At 39.2% G+C, this 24,391-nt stretch overlaps 3 protein-coding genes across 5 annotated transcripts in view; 1 reads left to right on the plus strand and 2 right to left on the minus strand.

The window, feature by feature from the left end:
* arf3a (ADP-ribosylation factor 3a) overlaps window positions 1-20,597 on the minus strand; it is a 28,042-nt gene extending 7,445 nt beyond the window's left edge. Inside the window, exons 1-2 of the mRNA XM_042003517.1 lie at window positions 20,585-20,597; window positions 8,462-8,468 (exon numbers count right to left, since the gene is read on the minus strand). The gene's annotated coding sequence lies outside the window, so the exon portion shown is untranslated. The remainder of the gene's footprint in view (window positions 1-8,461; window positions 8,469-20,584) is intronic.
* On the minus strand, window positions 332-22,091 carry wnt10b (wingless-type MMTV integration site family, member 10b). 3 transcript variants are annotated; one of them, XM_042003512.1, is made up of 6 exons: window positions 22,005-22,091; window positions 15,982-16,081; window positions 14,549-14,651; window positions 2,705-2,967; window positions 2,073-2,524; window positions 332-1,949 (listed from the first exon to the last, which is right to left on the minus strand). In XM_042003512.1, exons 3-6 carry the CDS (start codon window positions 14,620-14,622, stop codon window positions 1,449-1,451), a joined length of 1,290 nt encoding a protein of 429 aa, XP_041859446.1. In that variant the 5' UTR covers window positions 14,623-14,651; window positions 15,982-16,081; window positions 22,005-22,091; the 3' UTR covers window positions 332-1,448. The 3 variants fall into 3 exon arrangements, with proteins under 3 accessions (XP_041859446.1, XP_041859447.1, XP_041859444.1); XM_042003513.1 differs by lacking the exon at window positions 15,982-16,081 and having other exon boundaries at window positions 22,005-22,083; XM_042003510.1 differs by lacking the exons at window positions 14,549-14,651; window positions 15,982-16,081; window positions 22,005-22,091 and adding an exon at window positions 3,563-3,728.
* wnt1 (wingless-type MMTV integration site family, member 1) lies at window positions 5,768-11,484 on the plus strand. Its single transcript, XM_042003514.1, has 5 exons — window positions 5,768-6,475; window positions 6,742-6,847; window positions 8,608-8,861; window positions 9,050-9,315; window positions 9,449-11,484. Exons 2-5 carry the CDS (start codon window positions 6,747-6,749, stop codon window positions 9,938-9,940), a joined length of 1,113 nt encoding a protein of 370 aa, XP_041859448.1. The 5' UTR covers window positions 5,768-6,475; window positions 6,742-6,746; the 3' UTR covers window positions 9,941-11,484.
* Window positions 22,092-24,391: the final 2,300 nt, after the last annotated feature.

Genomic DNA, 24,391 nt, shown 5'->3' on the forward strand with positions numbered 1-24,391 from the left:
CCCCCACTCTTTGCGCTCTTGATGCAGCTCACTAGTAATAAAAGTCATACTTTAAGGAAACAATATCCTGCAGCCATAAAATGTCCTCCTCTCTGCATGAAGTGGCCATAAAAAAGGCTCTCACCTCCAAAATCTTTACACAGTGACACACATACACACACTCAAACCTACACGCACCCTTTAGCAAGACTAAAGTCCATCTCTCACTTTGACGTGAACCTCATGTGGGATGAATCTAAGAAGTGCTCAGATAGATGAAATGGAGAAAAACAAGCATGTAACGTCAAGAGCTCAGTCATTATTTCATAAGGAAGTGACACACACCACATCATTATTATACCAAGAGGAGGTATATTTCTGTCACACTGATGAATTCATGAAAAACATGATCACTTTCTCACGATGTACAACTAGACAAATAAAGCTAAATGATTAGTTCATAGTGTAAAGAATTAAGAGGCTGTTTTTTCAGAAACTAGTGTTTTATCCACAACCACATGTTAAGTGAAGCTTTAACAAGTTTATTAAAGTCCACCTTATATTGTCTGCCTTGGTACTTCAGTAAGAAAGCCTTATATTAACTGCACACATCCTTGAGAAATTGTTGTCGTTCTAATCTCCTCTAAGTCAAAGCCTTATGAAAAAAACTCTGAGACAGACACAGACACAAATAAGTATCTGAGCCGTTTCACTTGTTTTGATAATTGATCTCTGTTATGTATTATAAACTTGTAGTTGTGCTGCCTTCTTGGCCAGATCACTCTTGAAAAAAAGAATTCTAAACTTAATGAGGTTTTTATCTGGTTAAATAAAGGAGAAATTAAAATGAGAAATGTCACAGGTGCAAAATATACAAATTAAATCAACTTTGAAGAGATGATCAGATGAGCTTGCATGGCAGTTGTGAACTCCAGCAAACCTTTGTTCTCTTAGAGCACTGGTTCATCCTCCTTTGCCACTTGAAGTCTGTCAATCACTAAAACCATAAGGACAGATTCTGATATGATAATAATATTAATAATATTAATAAAGATATTTACAAATATATATGTACACAATGAAATACACAGTTACTGTACAGGAAGATGATCAAGAGTTTATACATTCAAATGTATCTTAAATGTTGTTGCCCCTCTTTTTCTGTGGGATAGAGAATATGGGGTATAGGTTGTTTTCATGGTAGAGATAGCAGTGTCTAAACAGACCATGGCAAGTCACCTCTTCAATCTCTGACTTGGCATTTTCAGAATAACAGCGGCTACAAAGAGAAAATAGATCCCAGATGAAGTAACAAAAAAAAAAAAAGAAAAAAAAGAAAAGAGTGGATAAACAGATTCTTTTGGAGAGTTACACAAGGAGAAAAACAAAAGCTTGAACAACAGGAGAGGGCAAAGGGACAGGCTCGCCATCTTGAGTTCTGAATGGGTAAAAGCAGTTAGAACTGGAATCTACTTGCACACATTGACCCACTCAGTGAGACGACACTCCTCACACAGCACGTAGCAACACCAGTGAAATCTGCAATTGCAACGCTCGCTGCGTGTCTGCTTCAGGATGTTGTGCCCACGGCCACAGCACAGTGAACTACAGCTGTCAGTGCTATAGCTAGTTTTGTTGCAAATGCGCCCTTGTGTACCTGGAGAATCAATGGATGTATCGGGCTCACAGAAATCAGGAGACTTCTCAAAATATACCAGCTCTCTTGCCATGCTTCTACGACGCCCTCCATTGAACACCCCAGGGCTTCCTCTGGCACTGTTTTCTATTCGAGGGTTAAAAACTCCATTGTTTTTGTTCTGGGAATTGACAAAGATGGCCGACAAGAACTTTTCCTTGAGCAAAGATCCCACAAGCCGAAACTCTGGCGACACATGCCAGCAGGTCTTGAACTGACAGCTCCCTGATGTGCCATGACATTTACACTTTCTCGTCATGTTGTCAGTCACTATCTGTGTAAAGAAAGATGCAAAAATATTATCCAATTAGACTGCACATTTACCATAATGATGATGATGATCTACATGAGGATGCTCCCAGAGGCGCATACGAAACTAAATAAGGGCATTAATTACCTGTCTTCCCACACGGTTGTTATGTATCCTCATGCGAGCATGGATATCTCTTGGAGACCCACGGGAGTCAAGCCAGTCCCTTGAGAAACGGTCCCCAAAACGCAAATTATGACTGCAGCCACCCCACTCCCAAGTGTCCTGCATAGAGCTTAACTCATCTGATAGAGGCTTGAGCAGGGCAGAGGGGTGAGCAGACCGCAGGTTAGTGGGCAGATTGCCATGGTGACCATTTAGCTCGGAGGGTAATGACCTTGTCATGTCGATGCCTACCCCGCCCTTCTGTAGAGTCTGCAGCTGTAGTTGTGTGAGTTTCAACCGGATCTTGTCATCATCTTGGCGACGCTTGGATTCACAGCCACACCCCCGCAACTTGCCCATGCTGCAGGCCGAGGCCACAGAGTGAGCCACACCCGCTGCCAGCAAGGCCAGGGAGAAGGCGCTCTCCCGAAAACCTGGTGATAGGATGTACACAAGTTAGCTGGATGAATTTATATATATATATATATTTATATATATATGTGTGTGTGTGTGCGTACTTATATGTTTTCTCCAGGTCGGGATTCTGGATGGATGCCTTATAAATTCCAGGTCACACACTATCACTAGTTTGTCTAAGACTCTTAGACTCTTACCCCTGTTAAGGATGGTGTTGTGGTGGGGCAGCTTGCCAAAGCCCTCCAGTGAGGAACAGTTCCAGCGCTGGTCTCGGAGCTGGTGCTGGCATTCGTGGATGGCCACCTGGATTCCCTGTAGAGCAGATGCTGTCACGTCAGGGTTTCGCACACACATCCGCATCTGACGCTTACTGAGGCCTGCCAGCCTCAGACACACAGAGTGAGGGGTAAGAACTGGATCTCCTGCCACCTTCAGGCTGAGGATATCATTGCACAGCACCCTGCAGGGAAAGAGAAGGTTGGTGGGGGGTGTCATCTGTGCTGGTCAGGAGTTCATCAGTCATGTCCAGAAAATTGGCAGTGGGAGTGTGTTCAGAATACTTAGGAAATTCTACAAAACTAGGGAAATTTTTAAAGGGATATGCTACAAAATGAATGTTTTTTCGGGTTGTGTTAAATAAACTTAAAATTGAAGATGAAAAAAAAAGAAAAAAAAATGTTTCTACTAATTGTATTCTAGTATTAGTTGTTTTAAGTAAACTGCAGGAAAAACATTAACTCTAAACCAACGATTTAAGAAATATTAAAAACAGACCCAACTGCCAAAAGAAACAATAAGAATCTATGTGGTTTCATGATTACATAGTTTGGACTTGTTAAAGACAAAGAAATGACCAAACACTGATTTATGTTGTTTCAATTTTAGCCTGTTAAATCAGAGACAGATGTATCGCTTTTTAAAATTAAATTAGTAAAATCTTAGACTGAATGATAAACTAAACACAATAACTTTTCTCAGTTTTGAGAAAGTCCGAATCACACGTAGCCACTATCGCATGCAACATCAACTCTCCTGGAGCTCTCAAGTGCACTTACGTTAATGCAGGTGACATAAGTGCAGCTGCCAAAATCAAGAATTGGTCCCAACCGAGTTTCTTTGATGGCTCCATTTTGTCGAGCGTCTATCGCGACGGGACATTAAAACACTCGGGATAAGATCCAGCACTGTATAAAGAATATCAAAAGGAAGAAGAGTGGAGTATTATCGATGCACCGCCAAACGACCGAGAAGTGAAGACGGAGAACAGAAGAACTCGGGGGCGAGCAGTAAAGGGAGGGAGGGTGGGGGACGGTGGGGGGTGGAGTGGATGCCTCCACAGGCGGCTCTTTGTAAAATATTGGCCAATATGAAAGTTTGATCACCAGTTGATTGTTGTATTATTTGAGAACACATCAAGTAGTCCAAGCGTAAAACGACGTCTCCAAACTTTTACGCACAAGTTCTCTCCAGGAGCAGAGGTCACAAGTTCAGTAAAATTACGGATTTTATTATAGCATTTAATAGGATGCAAATCATGACTGCATTCATTCCTGATTTTTGTTTGTAGATCTCTGTATATATTATAGATATCCCTTTTCTACCCAAATGGACAAAGAAACGCAAATGAAAAATCTAAAGCCAAAGAAGATTTTGTTCGAGTTATTCTAAATAATGACTGGGGGAGGGGAGAGTTGCAGCTTCCACTGTACGACAGGGAGGCAGCAGCAGGCAGACGGCTCCGCTCACAGACCCTCCAACAATACTGTTTTTAGTCATGTGCCCCCCCCCCCCCCCGTTCTCCCACCTCAATCAGAGCGGCTGTTCTTCATTGTTGCGCATGTCACTTTGTTAATCTACAGTCATTATTAAAATAATGATATATATATATATATATATATATATATATATATATATATATATATATATATATATATATATATATATATATTGTTAGAGTGACAGATCTAACTTCTGTCAGCGTACATCACGTTATTGCTTCACGTGGTAAAAACGCTTGGAAATTATTGACTAAAATGTGAAGAACAGCTACAAACTTAAAATATTTTTTAAACTATCATGTAAGTATCAGTAACAAGTGGGCCTGTGAAATCAATTGCCCCAGGCTTTCTGTGGTGTTCTCGGGATCATCAATCAGCATATTGATCCTGCTTATCCAAATAAAGCACCAACAAACCTGCAAACATTGTTGCTGGCAACCGAAAGGCGCATGTGTGCTACTTTCATAAAATTAAGTTAAAACCCCCCTCGAACACGGTTCGCTTAGTGACACCAATTCACCTAATCTCCTTCTATTCCCTAAGCTGAAGCAATGAAAAGTGCATTAGCATTCTGCCTTGGTGTGTATATCTAAGTGGCTTAAAAAGTGATTTGAAGTTGATTTGTATATAAAAGGCCCTCTTTATCCGGATTGAAGCTCTAATCTGCTCGGAGTCGCATGACTGCTTCAGGAAACCAGTTTGAGCACCTTCATATAAGACTAGAGCATAAATGCGGGGTGGCTGTCATTAAAAGGATTTCTTTCTTTCTTTTTTTTAAATTTTTAAATTTTTTACAAAACCCACTTCCTTTTGCTAAAATCCGACGGAACGAGAGAGAAGTGTGTATATATATATATATATATATATATACACACACACACACACACACACAAAATGCAGAAACTTTTGTGAAAATGTTAAATGAGCAGACAAATGTTACGTGGAGAAACATTCACCCATGATCCAATATGGAAAAGTTTGGGGGACATTTAGGCTTGCCCCAAGTCTGGGTTTTGATGGAGATGCCGCAAAGTGTCTCAAGCTGTGATTACACTGCGCTACACTGCATCGAGGGAGGTCTGCATGCCAGATGTTAGGGCTGGTTTTTTATCCTTACTCGTCCCCCTCTCTGCCTGGTTCATCATGCATCAAATTTCTGATTGGAGGCCATATTTCATCTCTCCCACGTTTGAAAAAAATATTTAAGGAGCCCGGTAGGGAGTGTGAGTAATAGGACAAGTTATAGGTTTATTGATTAAGTTTCCTATGGTGCGCGCGCGGCTTACGTAAGGACCTGCGATGATAGTTTTATTACCTCATAAAAGGCACTTTTAGAATAAAATATTATATGATTAAATACATGTAACCGTGTATGAAAGTCGTGTGAAGGCTTTACTGTAAAAATGAAAGATACAGCAATGCCCTATAAGCACTGCACATTTTGAGAGCGCATTTGGAGAGAGGAGGAGATGCGGTTAGGGAGTAGGCTAATCCAAGCACTGGGTAAAAAAGGGCAGTTTCAGATGGCTCATATTCCGGTGTGACTGTATTGTACCGTGACACGAGCGGCGGAGAACCAAATAGTGCGCAACCATAGCATCTGTGCCAACAGATCTATGCTACAAGGGGCTCTTCTCTCCAAAAGACTGGATGCGGAAGCAAGCTCGCGGCTTGTGGGAAAATACTCTGAGACGCACACTTTTTCTACAGGGGATCGATGATGTGATGACCGTGAGATTCCACAAGAAGTATGCGCAACGCTGTGGACTGGTCTGTTTTTTCTCTCTCTCTCTTCTTTTCTCTTTTCTGCTCAGTTGTGTTTCCTTATTCATTGTGCGCCCTATGAAGAGAATTAACTATCCCTCCCTCCAATCCTATTGAAAAGGCTGCGAAAAAAAACAGAAGGAGATGAGAGCAGCAAATCCCTTTTTTATTCCCTCCGTAGCGCTCACTAAGACAAGAATGTGTTGCCTATCAGTCACCGAGGGGATCAAGTCTTCGGGACTGTCCCACGCGTTCAATGCGCCTCGCAAAGCATCACTGAGAGAGACAGAGTGAAGAGGACTGCTGCAGCAGTAGCATCCTGACTGGACACTTCACATCATTTAGCAACCTGTCTCCACTCAAGATCCATTAAAGTCAATTGGACCTGCCAGCATCTCTCAAGTCATCTAATCGGATTGTGGTCTAGTGAGTACTTATGCATGCACCTTGCATGTTATGTTTCAGATTATTTCCATAATTAATCAGATAAAATCACCCCACATTTATTTTATTATTTTAACATTTTGGGGATATTTCTAATTTAACCAATAATATTTGTGCGTGAGTGATCGGGTGAAAAAAAAAAGATAAATTCAAGAAAAAAAATCTATGACCAAAAAAGAAAAAAAGAAAAAAAAAAAAGAAAGAAAAAAATTGAAATTTGACGTTTCATCCTCATGTCTGAACCGAAGTCACGATGAGGAGTCTGGCGCTACTGTTGGGAGTGAAAGCTGCCTGCATCCTTCTGGTGTCTTCGCTCTCAGGCACAGGGGCCGTCAACAACAGCGGCCGGTGGTGGTGAGTTCAGCAGAAACTGCACGAGATGAGCTGATGCGCTGATTCATTTAACAGCATCCCAAAAACCTTCAGCAGGGAAAACTCTGCGTTGCTTTGCATGAACAGTGTTTTATTGGATTACCACATTCCAGGCTGCATGCTTGATAACGTGTTTGTTTTGGAACCGTTCACAACTTCTGTTCAATGTTAAAAAAAAAAAAAGGAAGGAAGCAACCGCACGGTAATGAGACTTGGGGAATTTAGCTGTCGTTTTCAAATTGCTCCATGTGAGCTCAACAGCCAACTGTGTTTTTTTTTTATTCCTTTTTATTTTATTTGCAATGAAATTAGCAACAGCATACTGTTTTCAACAAACAAAATAGGCCTAATAATTACGTTTACCTTTTATTTGCGGTCAATATTATTTATCCTCTCTGTGTTTGGCTCCGCTTTTTTGACAGTTGGGCTTGAACGCGAGACCACATTTTTCAGCGCAATGTGGGATAAATTAAATATGGATTTATTTCATAGCTGAAAGGAATCCTATACGAGGTCTTGTTCAGGGTCGTGTTGATTTAATACTGCACATTCTTCCGTCTATACATAACCTCAAACTGAAACAGCTAACCGCAGTATTTTGATATGAAAAACAATTAAACTGGATGTGTATACTTAAGTAAGGTGTTGGTTGGGTTTGTTGTTTTAACGAAAGGTTGTTGAGGTGCCATTAGATCAGATGCATTTTCAAATATTTGAAATATCAGTTCAGTATCAAGAGAACAGCTAGAGGGGAGACAATGAGCTCCAGAATGAAGAAATCACCCAAAAAGATGAGATTATCATTATTATTTATGTTAGTAAACCTCATAAGTACCACTATTTGGATCAGAAATCTTAACAGGCCAAGACTCGCCAGCTTTTCCGGATGTTAATGCTCAGCATGAGACCCAGCCATTATGCACCACTGAAGTTTAAAAAAATGTCGACAAAAAAAATCTGACAGAAAATGCCAGATAAAGTGGAAAATTATACAGCCTGTGTACTGAAACACACAGAATGTTCTGAAGCCTGACCACCAAAATGGCTGCATTTAAACCCCGTTTAGTGATCTAAAATTTGTGTAAAACTGAACAGCACAGGTGGGACGTTTGGCCACAAATATGGTAAACAATATCTCACATGTCAATTCAAACTGAAATATAAATATTTTTAAGTTAATCAGCAAAGTTGTTTTAATTTTTACATGTTTCTCAGTACATTAAATGTAATATTCAGTGTTTCCAGTCTTGGCAGCAAGCAATGCATGCAGACCTATTTTTTAGTGATTCTGTTGATGAAAATAATATTAGCCTGCACACATGATTGTTACCTGAGAGCGACATTGCACTTTGCATTACTTTCCTCATTCTGATGAAAACATTGTAAAAAGTGAATGTCAATCTGAAGAATGTAGTGTTATGTTTTAATCATGAAGCTGACATTTAACTGTGTCTGGTCCAGGAGATTTATAGAGAGGTAACCTGATTCATCTTCATGTTATCTGAGGCCAAAACCTGCACTGTGAGTCAAATACTTTGTGTCACCCCATAGTCTTGGATCAGCATGTGCCACTGTTTATTTTTGAAGTGTAGCTACACCGAAACTTCAAATTCAAAGGCACAATACTCATAAGATGCAAAAGACACCCATTTAAAGATTTTGAGGGTCATCTTAGAAGCAGCACGTATCAACTGCAAGCTCCTTGACTCTTATTTCCCTTGTCCTTGTGGTTCTAATGCCAGGGGTATTGTCAATGTGGCTTCCTCATCCAACCTTCTAACCAATTCCAAGAACGTGCAGTTGGTCCTGGACCCAAGCCTGGCCCTTCTGAGTCGTCGCCAGCGTCGGCTGATACGGCAGAATCCTGGCATCTTGCACGCCATCGCCGCTGGGCTGCACACTGCCATAAAGGAGTGCAAGTGGCAGTTCCGCAACCGCCGCTGGAACTGCCCGACCACCCACAGTCCAGCAATTTTTGGCAAAATTGTCAATCGTGGTGAGCTTCTCTTGTCTTTCTCAACAGGCAATATTTGGACAATTCTGGGCAGGATGTAATGGAATCTCTTGTGTGGATTTAAAAGGTTTTGTCTGTAAATACTTTCCAACTTTGTGCAGAAATTGGCAAATCCAAATCTGAAAGGCTGGATCAGTTTCTGATGGGAAGTTTTCATATTGTCTATTCAGGTTGCCGAGAGACGGCATTTGTATTTGCCATTACTAGCGCAGGAGTGACCCATGCTGTGGCTCGATCCTGCTCAGAAGGGGCCATTGAGTCGTGCACATGCGATTATCGTCGCCGAGGTCCTGGAGGGCCAGACTGGCACTGGGGGGGCTGCAGTGACAATGTGGATTTTGGCCGGATGTTCAGCCGTGAGTTTGTGGACTCCAGTGAGAGGGGCAGAGATCTGCGCTACCTCACCAACCTACACAACAATGAAGCTGGCAGAATGGTAAGGCTTAGATACTTTGAGTAACTATCTATTATAACTGCCAGGCCAGAAAAAAAGAGGAAAAATCCACATATGAATTTGATTCACATTCTGTGAGTGACATTTCATTGATGGTTTTTGGTCTTCCTCTCAGACTGTGTCATCAGAGATGCGTCAGGAGTGTAAGTGCCATGGCATGTCCGGTTCCTGCACTATGCGTACCTGTTGGATGAGGCTGCCCAGCTTCCGAACAGTGGGAGATTTCCTTAAGGACCGCTTTGATGGAGCATCCAGAGTTGTTTATGCCAACAAAGGCAGCAACCGTGCCTCCCACCGAGCTGACCCCCGACATCTAGAGCCTGAAAACCCAGCTCACAAACCCCCCTCTGCCATGGACCTTGTCTATTTTGAGAAATCACCAAACTTCTGCTCTTACAATGGCAAAACTGGCACTGTGGGAACTTCTGGAAGAACATGCAACAGCTCTTCTCCAGGGCTGGATGGATGTGAGTTGCTGTGCTGTGGACGTGGGTTTAAAACTCGAACTGAAAGTGTGACTGAACGTTGTCACTGCACGTTTCACTGGTGCTGTCATGTCAGCTGTTTGAACTGCACTAGCACACAAACGCTACATCAGTGTCTATGATTGAAGATCAACATGTATGCAAATATTCAGGAATGTATGAGGGGCAAAAAGAATTTTTAAACAGGACATGTAGTTAACTAAGAGAACTACAGAAACACAAGTGGTTTGGGAGGTTACAGCAGGTGGAGGTTAGGAAAAGCTTCAAGGCGGGTGAACTGATATGGGAAACTTTATGGCACAAAAGGTCAATCATTGTTTTGCTTGGAGACAGTAAAAAAGCACAAATATGTGAACAGGGTACCAAAGGAATATGTGTGCTTGTTCTTTACCTTTAATGCTTTTCATTAAAAAGTATTTAATCACAACAACCATTAATGTAAAATGGAAATCATCCACTTCCTTCAAGTGTTTACACTTTGGATAAGTAAAAGGGAAAGGAGTGATGGCTGTAACCAGGTACTATAGAGCCTTGTCCTCCCCACTGAGGGAAGAAAGTGGACAAAATGTTTTACAGTTGTTTATGTGGCCAGAGAGCCACAAATATGTACTCTCATAAACTGGTGTGGGCCTCTAACAAGAAAGAGGTTATCTTAAAAAAATGATTTTGTTTTCTTTTGCTTATGTTTGGCTTAACTCTAGTGCAGCTGTGTGAAGATTATCTCCAGAGATTGGCAATCTGTTCCCAACTTTTGTACTTAGGACCGGGATGCTGCCCAACCACCTCTAACTTTTTTACCACATTTCCCCTCTTTGTTTAGATTTTTCTGGAGCTTAAAAACCCCTTAATCATGATTTCATACTCTGACTTACCACAGGATGGTCATGATGTTATATGACTGGGACCAGTGATCACCAAGGAAAGCAGAAACCCAGTGAATAAATCTTAGTGAGGCAATATAATTTGAATGTATTATCAATACACTGAATATCATGATACAACTAGATGTAGTTTAGCAAAACTGATGGGTCAATATATTAAAAAACATACTAATTAAAAAGAATGAAATGTGACTTGCAGAATCTAACATACTATCCAATGAAAACTAACCCCACCCCCAGGATGAACACTGATATAAGATATATTGTGCAGGATTAAGTTAGTCTAGGCTTAAAGTAGTCAAATTGTGTAATTATTTCAAGTTGTGGTTTAAAAAAAGTTTAAGATGAAACAGTTTATTTTCAATAAAAAAAAGAAAAATTATCAGTTAAAAAAAATCATACTATTAATCAGCTAAGATAACCAAAATGATGTGTTAAAATACCTGAATATATTTATAATATGTGTATGTTTGCCAAATGATTTATGTGCCTGTCACTGGCTGGACAACACGCAATCATTAGCGGCAAGTCAGGAGATTTTTTTTCTTTTCTTTCTTGGTTTAATGTAGCTGAAAAAGTTGACTCTTGCTAGACACATTTATTGCTTCTTTGCTTGTTTTCTGTAAAAAAGAAAAAAAGTATGTTTTTGGTCATGCACTGAATATTTACTCTTTTTTTATTTGTGTAAATACAAATATTTATTTTTAAGGACTTTTATACTGTTATAGAAAATGTAAGTGGAGACATTTTTAGATTTCAGTCAAAAGATTTAGGTTCCAGTTGGTTTTGTACTGTACAATAGAACAATAAAGTCTATATTTTCAATTATGGCGACCCCCTGACTGTGTCAAAGATGTTATTATGCCAGATATAGTTAAAATTTTTGAGAATTTTGACAACGGACCACGTGAACATATAAGCCTGTCCCTGGGTGTCCTATGCCTAATCCTATTACCACCTCCAAAGCAGCCTCTTTCTCCAGCTCACAAAACATCCCTGCATCTGTGCTGCCAACCACAGAGACAGCCCCTGCTTATCCAGCCACATACCTCATCCCATACAGTAACATTGAAAGCTTTGCCTCATTTGCCTAGTGTCTGAAAGAAATAAAGGAAAAATCTGAACTATTATACAAACCTAGAATCTCCTCCAATGCCTGGCAATCTGACTAACCACAAACGTTTGGAAAGCCTTGCACACTTTAGCCCACCACAGTACAGGAGCAGGCAGGGTCACTGATAGCCCGCAGAGGAGGCACGATGGTCAGAAAAGGTAGCATGAAGAGATGAGAATGTCTCTGAATTGGTATTGAAAAAAGCATACAGAGTAGCAGTTTTGTTGCTCCCTCAATAAGTAATTAAATTAAGCAATAAATTGATCAGCATCTTAAAGAAAAGTCAGATTTTAATTAGAACAGATCAGAAAAAACTAAACTGAAACACAAAATTACAGGTCGAGTAGCCTAAATCAGCCTAAATCATTTTACTGATAAGAGAATAATTAATCTGATATTAAAAAAGAAAATACATGTTTTATCACTGGAGTAGAGGAGTTAACACGTGCTAGAAAATAATCTGACTGTAATAATTGACTAATTGGGTAAAAAGGCAGGAGCTGGTACAGCTGAAGGGCAATATGAGACAGGTCTGGTCTGGAAAAGAAATAAAAGGCAATAATGGAAGGACAGAAAGAAACTAAAGAAAGAAAACATGTTAGATTAAAAAAAGAGAAGAAGGAAGACAGAGTTCAAATCTCAGGCATGAGAGTGAGGTGGGAGAGTTGTTAGAGACAGTGATTGGAGGGGGTGCTGCCTGTGGGAGTGCTAAGGAGTCAGTGATAATTAGCTCAATTAGTGACAAAGGCAGTGTAATAAATACCGACTTAGTGTCTGGGTCCCTGCTGGCCTTTCCCTGCGCAGCCTGCGATGTGGCCCTGGCCTGACGGACAATTCATTAAACTGACAAAATACCCCACCGTCCAGGCGTGACGCAGCGAGTTAGCCCCCTACAGGCCCGGTTCATTGTTCTAATTGTCTGGGCTGGAGTCACTTTGTGGCCGCCTCCTCTTTCACCCACCCCGCCTTCACGCTCTGCCTTCAGAAAACCCATGGAGTTAATGCCCCTACCTTACTCTGCGAGTAGGTGATCGGCAGGTTGGAAAAAAAGTAAGAGCTCCTTGGGGTGGGACTGCTGGTGGGGGAGGCAGTGGGATTAACGCATGCAGGTTGCCTGGGAGTGCTGAGAGCAGCACTGATCGGAATGTAGGAGAGATGAGTCCAGAAGCTCGGATGCGGGACAAAGCGAGAGTTAATAAGGAAAGATTGAAGGGGCTGGCGACAATGGGCCGCCACCCGAGTCGAGATGAAATTGCTTCCGAGGATTATTGGGAGAGGGTGTGAGCGTTGTAGGGTTTTTGTGTGATTACGAGTTTGCTTGAGCATTTGTGTGTTTGCGATTCAGTGAGTGTATATGTGAGTGTTTGTGTGTGTGTATGTGTGTTCAGGGGCAGGGGGAGTGCGGGATTGATGGCTGCCCCTCTGGTTGGGGAGCAGGAGACCAAGGGAGGCTAACCGGCTGTTCCCACAGTCTGTTCTCCTGCAGCCACCTTTGACACACGGGGCTGCCAGGCGGCAAGCAGGCAGCCATGGTGAGAAGGGCACAAACAAAAACAACAGCCCCACTGACAAAAGTCAGTCTCTATGGAAGACCATTGGAGGAGCGCAGACTGGAGTTCAGGGTTTAAGGAGGGGAAGTGGGATGGAGAGCAGGAGAGTGTGACAGGAGGAATTAAAATGAAAAAAAACAGAGATGATAAAAAGAAAAAAATGTACAGTTGAATCCTATTTTGGTTTTGGATACTGTCAGTTCCTGTTTTGCTATTATCTCATAACAAATTGTCATTAGAAACAGTCTGCTGATGAAAATAATATGTCCTATATCACATTCTTTTATTTAGTCATGGAACTTTCCAACTGGCACTAAAGTAATTTCTTGAAACAATAAATCCATTTTCCAAAATATCAGGTCTTTGTAGCATATAACACGCCAGTTAAGCAACTAACTTTATTAGGAGAATTTCAGCCACAATTAACTCCAAATGATCTGTAGAATAGTGGTGTAAAAAGGATATTCATGATATAAACTATAGCAAGTTTTTCACTTCTTGCCACAATGATTCTACTTATAAATCATTCACCAAACAGGTCAAATACCCATGAGCTAGCAGAGATGATTTGATGCAAGAACCATATTAAAATTCCTGCTAAATTGTGAAATGATGTTTGCTGTAGGGTGGAGTTGGCCTTCAAGTAAAAGGCCCACGATAAAGAAACTGGGTTTAGGTTGCAGCGCTGAACAACAGGCTGCTTACAGTGGCTGCGATGGACAATGAATTACACAACACTGGTTTGATTTGCAAGGCGACTCAACATTTCATTGCAATCCTAGCATTCAGTTACAAGTCAAGCTCCAATTAATTGAGGTATTGCTGTTACATGAATATCCTTAAAACGATTATGCAACAATAGGAGGCATTTGTTTGGTGCCACTGAAATACCACAGGGATAATATGTAGGAAGATATGTATTTACAGTCTATGTATCTGCAGTCACACACATGCAGGGAGAATTCTAATCAGACCTCACCCAAAGTTCACCTCAGCCTAAGTCATCAGTCCAGTGAGTTCAATTTACTTACTTTTAATTCATATTTCTAGGATGTCATGAAAACAGCATGTAAACAAATGAAAGTCTGCATATACTCAAGTGTGTGTGTCTTAAGTATGTGTGGGTGTGTGGATGGCAGCTGGGAGGCAGACACAGTCCAAGAGAATCATCCCCTAGCAACTGACCTTTTTGGCAGATGGCAGTTAAAGAGCAACAGCCACCCAACATCACAATGGCTGTGGCCTCCTAACATCTCCATCACTTCATCATCTACCAGCCTGCAACAACCTGTCACACACAGAAGAAGCAATTCATACCAGCAAATGCACATCCATGTACACTCTTCATTGTGCTCTATTTTTTTTTATCATTATTATTCTTTAAGGCGACAATGAACCAAGGCATTAATCTGAATGTGCATATGACTGTTCCCAAGTTCCTGGGGTGTGCAGGAGGGCAGTGGAAGGGATGACAGGAAGACTGTTTTAGGGGAGACACAGAAAACGCTCACTATCCACAAACCTTCAGACACTCTTAAACCACTGTTTTCCGTTGTTGGGTTTTCTGCACATAGTGAATCGGGGTGGGAATGTGGACAGACCACTCGACCGCAGTGAGCAATCAGTATGATGTCTGTGGTCAGGCTCTGTGCCCCAATAGAGTGAGATGGAGAGCAAGCCATGCACTTAAGGTGGGAGGGAAAAATGTCAGTCTCTGTGTATGTAGGATATACCCGCACTCTCAACAAATGAATAAAGATAAAATGTATCCTCCTACATGTGAAGACACTAGTGGATCTGAATACAGGAATGATCTGTTTTAAGTTGTTGCTGACATCTCCCACCCTCAATACACACAAATCTCTGAATTGTCTTGGCTTGATGGCTTCTTCTTTGTTGGAACATTTTATTTGTTGATATTAAATACTTTTCTTAACCTCAAGATCTAAACCCCAAACACCTCATCAGTATGAAACTCACTTAACACCTTAAAGATGTCCCCCTTTCATTGCTAAAACTGCTTAACATTAAAGGTGTAATATGTGAAGCTGTAAACTAAACACAAGTTTAAAACATTCATAAAATAGCTAAAATTATTAACAACAGCTATGACATTTTGTCTAAGAAACCTGTACTGTGTTGCAGAGATATACTGAAGTTATCACAGTTCAAATTGTTCTCATTCCAGGGTGGCGATGTCAACGATAGACAAAGTGTTCTTTTACAATACAGTGACACATCAGTCATGGCAACAACTGGCACATCATGTCAATGTTGATATTCATGAGTATATCCTTATGATGAAGCTGCAAAGCCCACATAAGGGGAATTTATATGGGTAATCATGAGGCCTAAGTATGAGACCTTTCTTGACCAAATGATTTCATGCTTAGCTTGTTTTAAAAGTGTACTCTTTCCTCCTTACTGGTTCATTATATTCTTTTTAGCTGTTGTTTGGTTAGTTTTAGGCACATAAGTTGTTTGAAAATGTTTATAAAGAAACACACTATAGTTTGTCTTAATGTGCCAGTAACATCTACAATCCTGTTAAATTAGAATTGTTGTAACTAACAAAAATAGAAAAAAAAAAGATATTTATATAAAAAAAATATTCTTGCCTTTTGCATAACCACTATTCTGACCAGTAGCCCAAAGGTACACACCACATACACGTTTTGGAGCAGGTTCTTTACAGCCACCTTTGATTTCACCACAAGCCTGGAAGAAAAGGAGCAAGTTGGGATCTTTAAAATATAACTCAAAACACTAAGCTAACATGTTGAAAACCAATAATAAAGACTTCACTCTGTTTCTGACATCACTAGCTCATTACAAAGCTGTGGTAGAGGTAATGCCTTGATATTGGGTTCACTAATCAGCAAGGAAGTAAAACAAAATAAAAAGAAATGTTCATGACTAAGCAAAGGAAAATTAGTCATGGGTTTAAAATAAAAAGAAAGGAAAAAAACTGTTTTTCACTTTACAAAAAGAAGAAAGAGAAAACGACAAACAAATTAAAATGAAAATTTGACAAATAACAGAAGCAAAGGCAACTGAACTCTACAAAAGGCAACATGACATTAATTCAGTGAACTGGCTTAACAAATTGAGACAGAAAGGGAACAAATGTTGTGGCTGATCAGGCTTTTAAACTCAAAAAGACATCAAACAAGATAAACTCCAACTAGTAAGGACAAGAGTAGCAGACAGTTACACAACAATGACTACATTTAAAGTAACGCAAACACACAAAACAACAGTGCAAATCAAACCTGCTCATTTCATTTAATACAATACAGTGTCTGAAATTATATTAAACTAATTCCCAAAAGCAAAGTGATGAAGGAATATTTCTTACATCCATTACTACTATGTGCCTGTGGATAGAGCGGTCATTAGATACATATGGGTAGTCCTTCTCTGCATGATGTGTTCAGGTACTTGAAATAACCACCAGAGTCTGTCAGCTGCAAATACAAGCATTTTTTACTCTGCCACATTTAATAGCCCCATCATGTTAAAGCCTTTCTTACCAGAAAAGTTGGAGAGTTTGCTAAGATGCAACAAAATGTTTGATCATTAATTTCAGCTACTAAACAGTCCATGTTGTTTGCTGTCTGACTTTCCTTTTCATAATCACCATACTTTTTCAGTAGCAGACATTTAGACTACAGGCCAGTCGAGCACATGTACTCTGTTTCTATGAACCCATAAGTCTTGTGGCATGAAGTCTGTCAGTGAACTGCAGAAATAAACAAGAATGTTCCAGAAAAAAATATGGCTGGTAGCTTTTCTTTCCAAAATTCAAACATATGGCTTTGCATAAATTGTACCTTCATACATGAGAACCATTTATGTCATGGACACTAATGCACCCCCATACCATCACAGATACAGGCTTTTGCATCTTACACTGATAACAGCATAACATTTTTGGCACACTAAGCCAAATGTCAGTTTTTCCTAAAAGCCGCTGAAACGTGGATTCATCTGTTCAAAGAATACATGTCTGCTGCTTCCGCATACTTAGTGGTGATTCAGCATAGTGTTTATGGCTTTCTTCTTCTGTAATATAGTCTTGGGTTACATTTGTGAATTTAGTAATGGAATTTATTGATGAAAGGTGGTTTACCAAAGTAGCTCAATTTGCAATACAGAGACATGACAGATTTTCTTGCAGCACTGCCCGAGGGTTAAAATGATGGTCACATCCAACAATATTTTTTTTTCTGTCCTTTTGAATGGCAATTCTTTAATACCTAATCCTGACACCCTCACATTTGTTTATATTTTCTAAATACAATGAAATTCTCTGTTGAAGACACTTAAAATGATTTAATTTTTACTTATATCGACTAAATAAAGATTAAAATGACAATTTTTTTTTCCAAAAAACTAAAATTGTACATTGAACCTGTTTTGCTGTTCCCTGTTGGATGGAGCCTTCTGGATAGTGATCCAACTGCAAATATTTATGTGGCTACTAAATGTTTTACACCCAGACAGCACAGAAAATAGGCATTGGTTTAAATATTTTAGCTCTAAATTGGTAACAAACGTTAAATACATTCACCTGCCACTGTCACTTAGGTATACATTGATAGTACCAGGTTGGGCCCCCCTTTTCCCTTAGAACTGCCTTAATTCTTCATGGCATAGATTCAACAAGGAAACATTCCTCACAGATTTTGATTCATGTTGACATAAATGCACCACACAGGTGTTGCACATCCATGATGTGAATCTCCTCTTTCACCACATCTCAAAGGTGTGGGATTTGCTGTGGAGGCCATTGGAGGCCATTGGAGTACATTGGAGTCACTGTCATGTTCAGGAGCTCAGTTAGATATCACGGCATGGTGCAGTAGCCATCAGAAGAAGGGTATATTGTGGTCATAAAGGGATGGATATGGTCTGGTACACCTCCACCAGCTTGCACCATTGATACAAGGCAGGATGGAGCTATGCTTTCATGTTATTTACACAAAATTCTGACCCTACCATCTGAATGTCACAGCTGAAATCAAAACTAATGAGACCAGCCAACATTTTCCAGTGTTCAATTGTCCAGTTTTGGTGAGCCCTAATCTGCCCATTCTCCTCTGACATCAATAAAGCATTTTCATCCAGACAACTGCTGCTCATTTAATATTTTCTCATTTCTGGGCCATCCTCAGTTAAGTGGTTGTATGTGAAAATCCCAGTAGATCAGCAGTTTCTGAAATACTCAGACCAGCCAGCCTGGCACCACCAAACATGCCACATTTAAAGTTCCTTAAATCCAATTTCTTCCCCATTCCGATGCTTTGACCATGTCTATATGCCAAATGCCTGCTGTCATGAGATTGGCTAATTGGCTATTTCTGTTAAGTGATTGAACAGGTGTGCCTAATAAAGTGATCAGTGACTGCATGTGTACACTGTAACAAGAGGGGCTTCAGTAACTCAAGAAAAAAAATGCTATACATTACACCTTTAATTGCCATTAGACATAAGATTCGGAATGAACAGGCAATAATAACTGGTAAAAATGACTATCTGAAAAGAAAAGGTAATATTCCTACACACAGCGACACATCTGTCAGTTATTAACCTGGCAGGACCAGACAAGTGACAACAAACAGATAAAGAACCAAGCTGGAATTGGTTCCACTGGGGTTGAGTGGTTTGGATGGAAAACTGAGCATTGGAGTGAAACTTTAAACCAGTTTATATTCAAGGGAAGATGATATGCTCACAAACACTGTAAGACCTCCTGTAAACAGAGCAGTAATGATGGGGAAAAATGTTGAGCAAGGACAACCAGCAGTAGAATGTTTACAGACATCTGACAATGTATGGGTACAGCACAGCAACATTTCAGCTCTGAGGTCCACATGAAATATGAGTGCAAACTGTGGTGGAACCCATGTGACACAACATAAGCTTGTGCATAATTTCACCTGTCAGCAAGGATGAAGCCTGCATCTGTTCAAATCAAGTGGACAAGTCAGTGATAAATTGCACCAATGTGTGTTTGGCTGTATTGAATAGTAACACTTTTTGTCCAAATAGATTTTTGTGCAGCTGTTTCACTGGAGATTATAAGTTTTTGTGTTTAAAATAGAATAATGTAGCATTGTATGGATAACCACGGCAGTTCAAAATAACTGAAAGCACTTTGCATTTTACAGATTTGTAAACTGGTCAATTTAACCAAATGATCTTCTTGTCCACCTTTACTGTTTTTGATTAAGGAAAAAGCTTGAGAGAAGTAATTATCTCAGATCTCATCATATTGCTTTAAACAAAAGGAGAAATGCTCAGTTTTTGGTTTTAATTACAAGCAGTGTTTTACAGCGACAATGGGCGAGGACTCAGCACTGACACAGCAGTGGAGGAATGTTTATTTGCTGCAGTTTGGGAGCTGAGTGGCTTGCAGGAACTGTGACACATTCCTGTGTCACTGGCTCTTCTGCTCTTACATTCACACTCTGGTGCTCCATGTGTTAGCTCACAGCAGCATAAACAGCTATTCCCATCAATCGCGTGATCTACACATTCACAAAATGTGGTACCACTTGATTGTGAAAGCATGCCCAAACTATGTGTTCATTCATGGTGACTTCAAGCGACATACCTAACTCCACCTAATACTTGTGTAGGAGAATGTGAGTGTGTGTGTGTGTGGTATAGTTGTACAGTTAGTTGAGATGAATTATTCACTTCTTTACAGGGAGTCCTGCCACAAAGCATGCAAGCGTGTTGTGTGTTTTGTACTAATATGTGTGTGTGTGGCTGGCTGGCCAAGCACATATCTCCATCTTTCCCTCTGCAGTCTTATCCATTATCCTCGGCATCTGGCAGCCAAAGCCCGTAAAGAAGACATTTCTCTTGGCAAGTGTTTTTTAAAGGCAGTGACACAGGGGACAGCCAACCACAGGAGCTACACATCTTCCAATATACATGCATACAGAGAGCTGCTTGCATAAAAGAACCACCCCAATCTCTTTTTCTTGCTCCTTCTCAAAACACACACTTTTTCTTTTAGTGTCCCAGTCACACACACATGTTGCTCCCACCCGCCCTTGTCTCTTTGTGATGTACTCACCCAAGCGTTGAGACCTAATCACTTCCAGAGGCAGAGCTATACTAAAAAAATGTGCCAGCAATTTTTCAATGCATTTTGCACCTTAAAACAATTCTTTCTTTTTATTTTCTTTTTGTTATTATGTGTAATACATGGACTAGATGGCTAACACTTCACACTAATCACTGCAACTCAAGAAATGCATTTCTATGTAAAAATGTGTTTCATTTAGTCAATTTAAGTACTGTGTTTTGACATATGTGATGTCCAAAGTGCAAAGGTATGTGAAGAAAATTACGTTCAAATTCAGCAAATTGACTGAAAAAGCTTAAACCCAAATCACTGTCTTATAAAGGATATTAAAAGATTTATTACATTGCACAGTAAGGGCACCTGAATGTGTCCTTGGGTGACATAGCTGGTGAATAATAAGCACATTCTTTCTGTAATTGAAATGGCACGATAAGAGCATTAATTATTACCATGTGCATCTTGTAGCCAATACAGGGTAAATCTGCAGCAAGCAGATTTTCTGAACAGCAAGCATGTGGGAAGACATCTTGGCTGCCAACGATGACTTTTTCTGGCATCTGGATCATCTAAACACACATGGGTGTGTTAGCTTGATAGAATAATTGTTCTGATTTTGATAGGCTACCAGCTACACATCTGTCGAACAGCCAGAAAGCCTCCATAATAAATCTTAAGGGAAAGAATAAACTTTGTTTGAATGCAGCTAATTTTATGACTGTGTCGTGGAGGAAAGGGTTCAAACCAAAGTAAGGTGACATGTATGCTGTTTTGTACTAACAAGTATAAATAAGCAAGTACTTACCTGTATTTCTATTGCTTAAGATTGGAAATGATTTGCTTGTAATGTACTTTCCCCCCTTCCTTCTTTGGTTACATCTTTAAAGTTCTACAACGTCTGGCCTATCCCAGTGAGACTGGAAAACTATAAAAAATGTACAAGATTTTTATGCCTTTGGGGAAAATCAGTTTATGCTTATTACGTGTTCCAACTTAGAGCTAAGGAAAAAGTGCTCCATGAACACTACAGTCAGCCTTACTGGGATTTTTAACCCATAACTTTCATAGTGTGTTCACAGGCTTTACACACTTGTGGCCTTGCATGGCAGTCAGCATGTTTTTTAATACTGTGGAGCCCCAGGTCATCACTGAAGACAAAACGAAATGTACATGGACGCCACAGTCCAGTAATCAGAATTTCATTGTGCAGTGTCCATAGAGAAAACAGTACAACACTGCCATCTAGCGAAATAAATTCAAACAGCATATTTTAAGTTGGTTCAGTCATTCAAAGAACTGGGCAACGATGTAAGACCAATTACGTTATCTTGCCAAATATATTTAGGCAGACAAATTGACTTTTTTGGGAAACAGCCCCGCTTCAAATTGTTAGCTTAAATCTCGATAGCTATGACCACAACGAACGACGGGACAATGCAAAATTAACATATTGTTAAGTTAATACAAAGTTTTGTTAGTAATTTAATTACATTGGCTGCTGGAGCTGTTCCAAGAATATTGTTTAACCAGAAAATCTCTTACTTGAAGCTGTGAATCTGTTCCTTTGGTAACTGCAACATAACCAGGTTAGCTAACATTAGTTCAGACAACAACTGAGCAATGTACTGGTGTAATACCAAATATTGTGACCATCGTCTTTTGTGACTCGGAAGCACTGCTGCGTCTGAACCTCTATGCATCATTCTACACTAAATGATAGTGACAATTTTTGCAAGAAGTAAACATAAAGATTTTATTTTTTAAAAAAACACTCAATTGAATAGCAGATTCTTGGGGAAAAAAAGACAAAATATATATTTTAATCAACAATCAAAATTAATCAAAGCCAGTTACTCCTAGCCTTACTGTTGTTGGCTACAGTTTCAACAACTTACAATAACTCATTTATTTTTTTATTTTTTAAGTTATAACTTATGTACTGATTAATTATTCATACAGCACAATTGTAAAATGTAAGAAGCTGGGCTTAAACAGTGAGATAACACAACATTAACAGCTTTAGTGGGTTGTAAATCAGGCAATACATGCCAAATATATAGGCCTATATTTCAGAGAATAAATCAGCACAGCATGATGCCTGGAAGCTTCCTGTTTAAGAGATGAGGCAGTTCTGTGTAAATTCACAGCAAAACTGCATACACACACAGGGACTGTCAACAGGTTGTTTCATTCGAGCAGTTAAAGCCATGCCTACACAAGCAGCAATGTTTTTTTGAAACCGTGCCCAGTAAATTAGCAGGAATTATCTCATGTATTTCAAACTGCTTTAAAGCAGTTTTTATTTTTTATCTAATAATTGATCCTAAAGATTTGAAAGGGCAGGCACTGGGTGAGGACCTGAAAGTGATTCTTTATGTCTTGTCTGCGGATTAGAAATATATTCAGTGCTACACTAATGCACAAAAACTTTTCAGACAACACCTTTCTTTATTATTAGTAATATGCCTAACTGCTTTAGCTTGTTTTCATCTGGGTGGTGATGGGTACAATGATAAGTATTCTGTATAGATTCATCATTTTTACAAGTCTGTTTAAAGAGGAACAATCAATCTATAAAAAAGACAACCCAACATAAACAAAAAATGAAGCACAGGAACCTAACTTAAATTTCCCACATTTATTATTAAATAACTTGCATTTAAAGTGAATTCTGCTCATATGATGGCATTATTTTGTGTTTTAAAGTCTAACATAGCTTTTTTATCTCTACATTTTGAACTACACTCTATTTAAGAGCAGCCAAAAACAGAGTTTTTCACATTTGAAACATAAAAGTACAAAACTAAAATGAAACAGACACAACAAAGGTCTGTCAAAGGCTTAAAGGTCATAAAGGCATAAAGCCCTATTTACCAGTAATCCACACACCTGTTTCAGAGGATTCTCAGAACGAATAAACTGCTTACCAGAATCTGTAGTTAGCTAGAAATTTGCTCCGACAAACTTTATACTATAAAATCATTCATTTTAGAATTTATATTTCTTAAACAAGGCTGCTTGTGTGACTTTAATTTTAAAATTATTATTTGTTCATAAGGATGCAATTGGTGAGAAAGACAGTCAACAATACAAATTCACTTATTTTTATCATTTGCAAGTATTTGATTATAATTTCAGTTGTTTTTTCTTTTTAATCTTGAAAACCTGGAAACTGACAATTAGGGATTAATGTAACAACTGTGAGGAAGATAAAATTATGACGATGGGGGAGGGTAGGAATGAAAAGGTTTTTACTTCATCCTGCTCCTTTTCAGACTCTGTAGAAACTGTTATTTTTTTCCTTAAATCTATGATTAATTTGTGTTATTTTTTGTTCGAAATAACAAAAATATTAATTAATAAAAAAAAAAAAAAAAAAAAAAAAAAAAAAAAGCAGAAGAAGGAACTGAATAAGTGGACCACCTATGGATCATTTCGATAATTTTTATAAATTGAAAAATATTCTTATTCACTTATGTGGTACTTGTTTTTGATGTAGTGTATATGAATTTAACTTTCCTGTAATCTGTAATCCAGACACATGCATCTATCAGCTTTTTAAAAATTTTATTATTCATTATAATAAAAGTGACAAAACATCATGTTATATGACACACCTATTTTCAAATTGTGCTATTTGTTTTCGGCTGTTCAAACTATATTTATGACACAGTTTCCAACAGTTCTTCATCAATAAAGTAAATGATGATAAAATCATGTGTGCAGCACATACCGAAAACTTTTAAAATTAAGTAAGACTGAGATATCTGCTCTAGCGCTTAAAATATTATATATTTGTCTGTGTCCCTTTGTGTTCTTACAGTTGGAGTAACAGCAGTAGACAACACAACAAAAGTTTAACAGCAATACTTTTGATTTCTTTATGCCATCAAATCAGGCATTAATTGATGGATATAGATGAGTAATTA

This window comes from Melanotaenia boesemani, chromosome 13 (genome assembly GCF_017639745.1).
Source record: "Melanotaenia boesemani isolate fMelBoe1 chromosome 13, fMelBoe1.pri, whole genome shotgun sequence".
NCBI lineage: Eukaryota > Metazoa > Chordata > Actinopteri > Atheriniformes > Melanotaeniidae > Melanotaenia > Melanotaenia boesemani.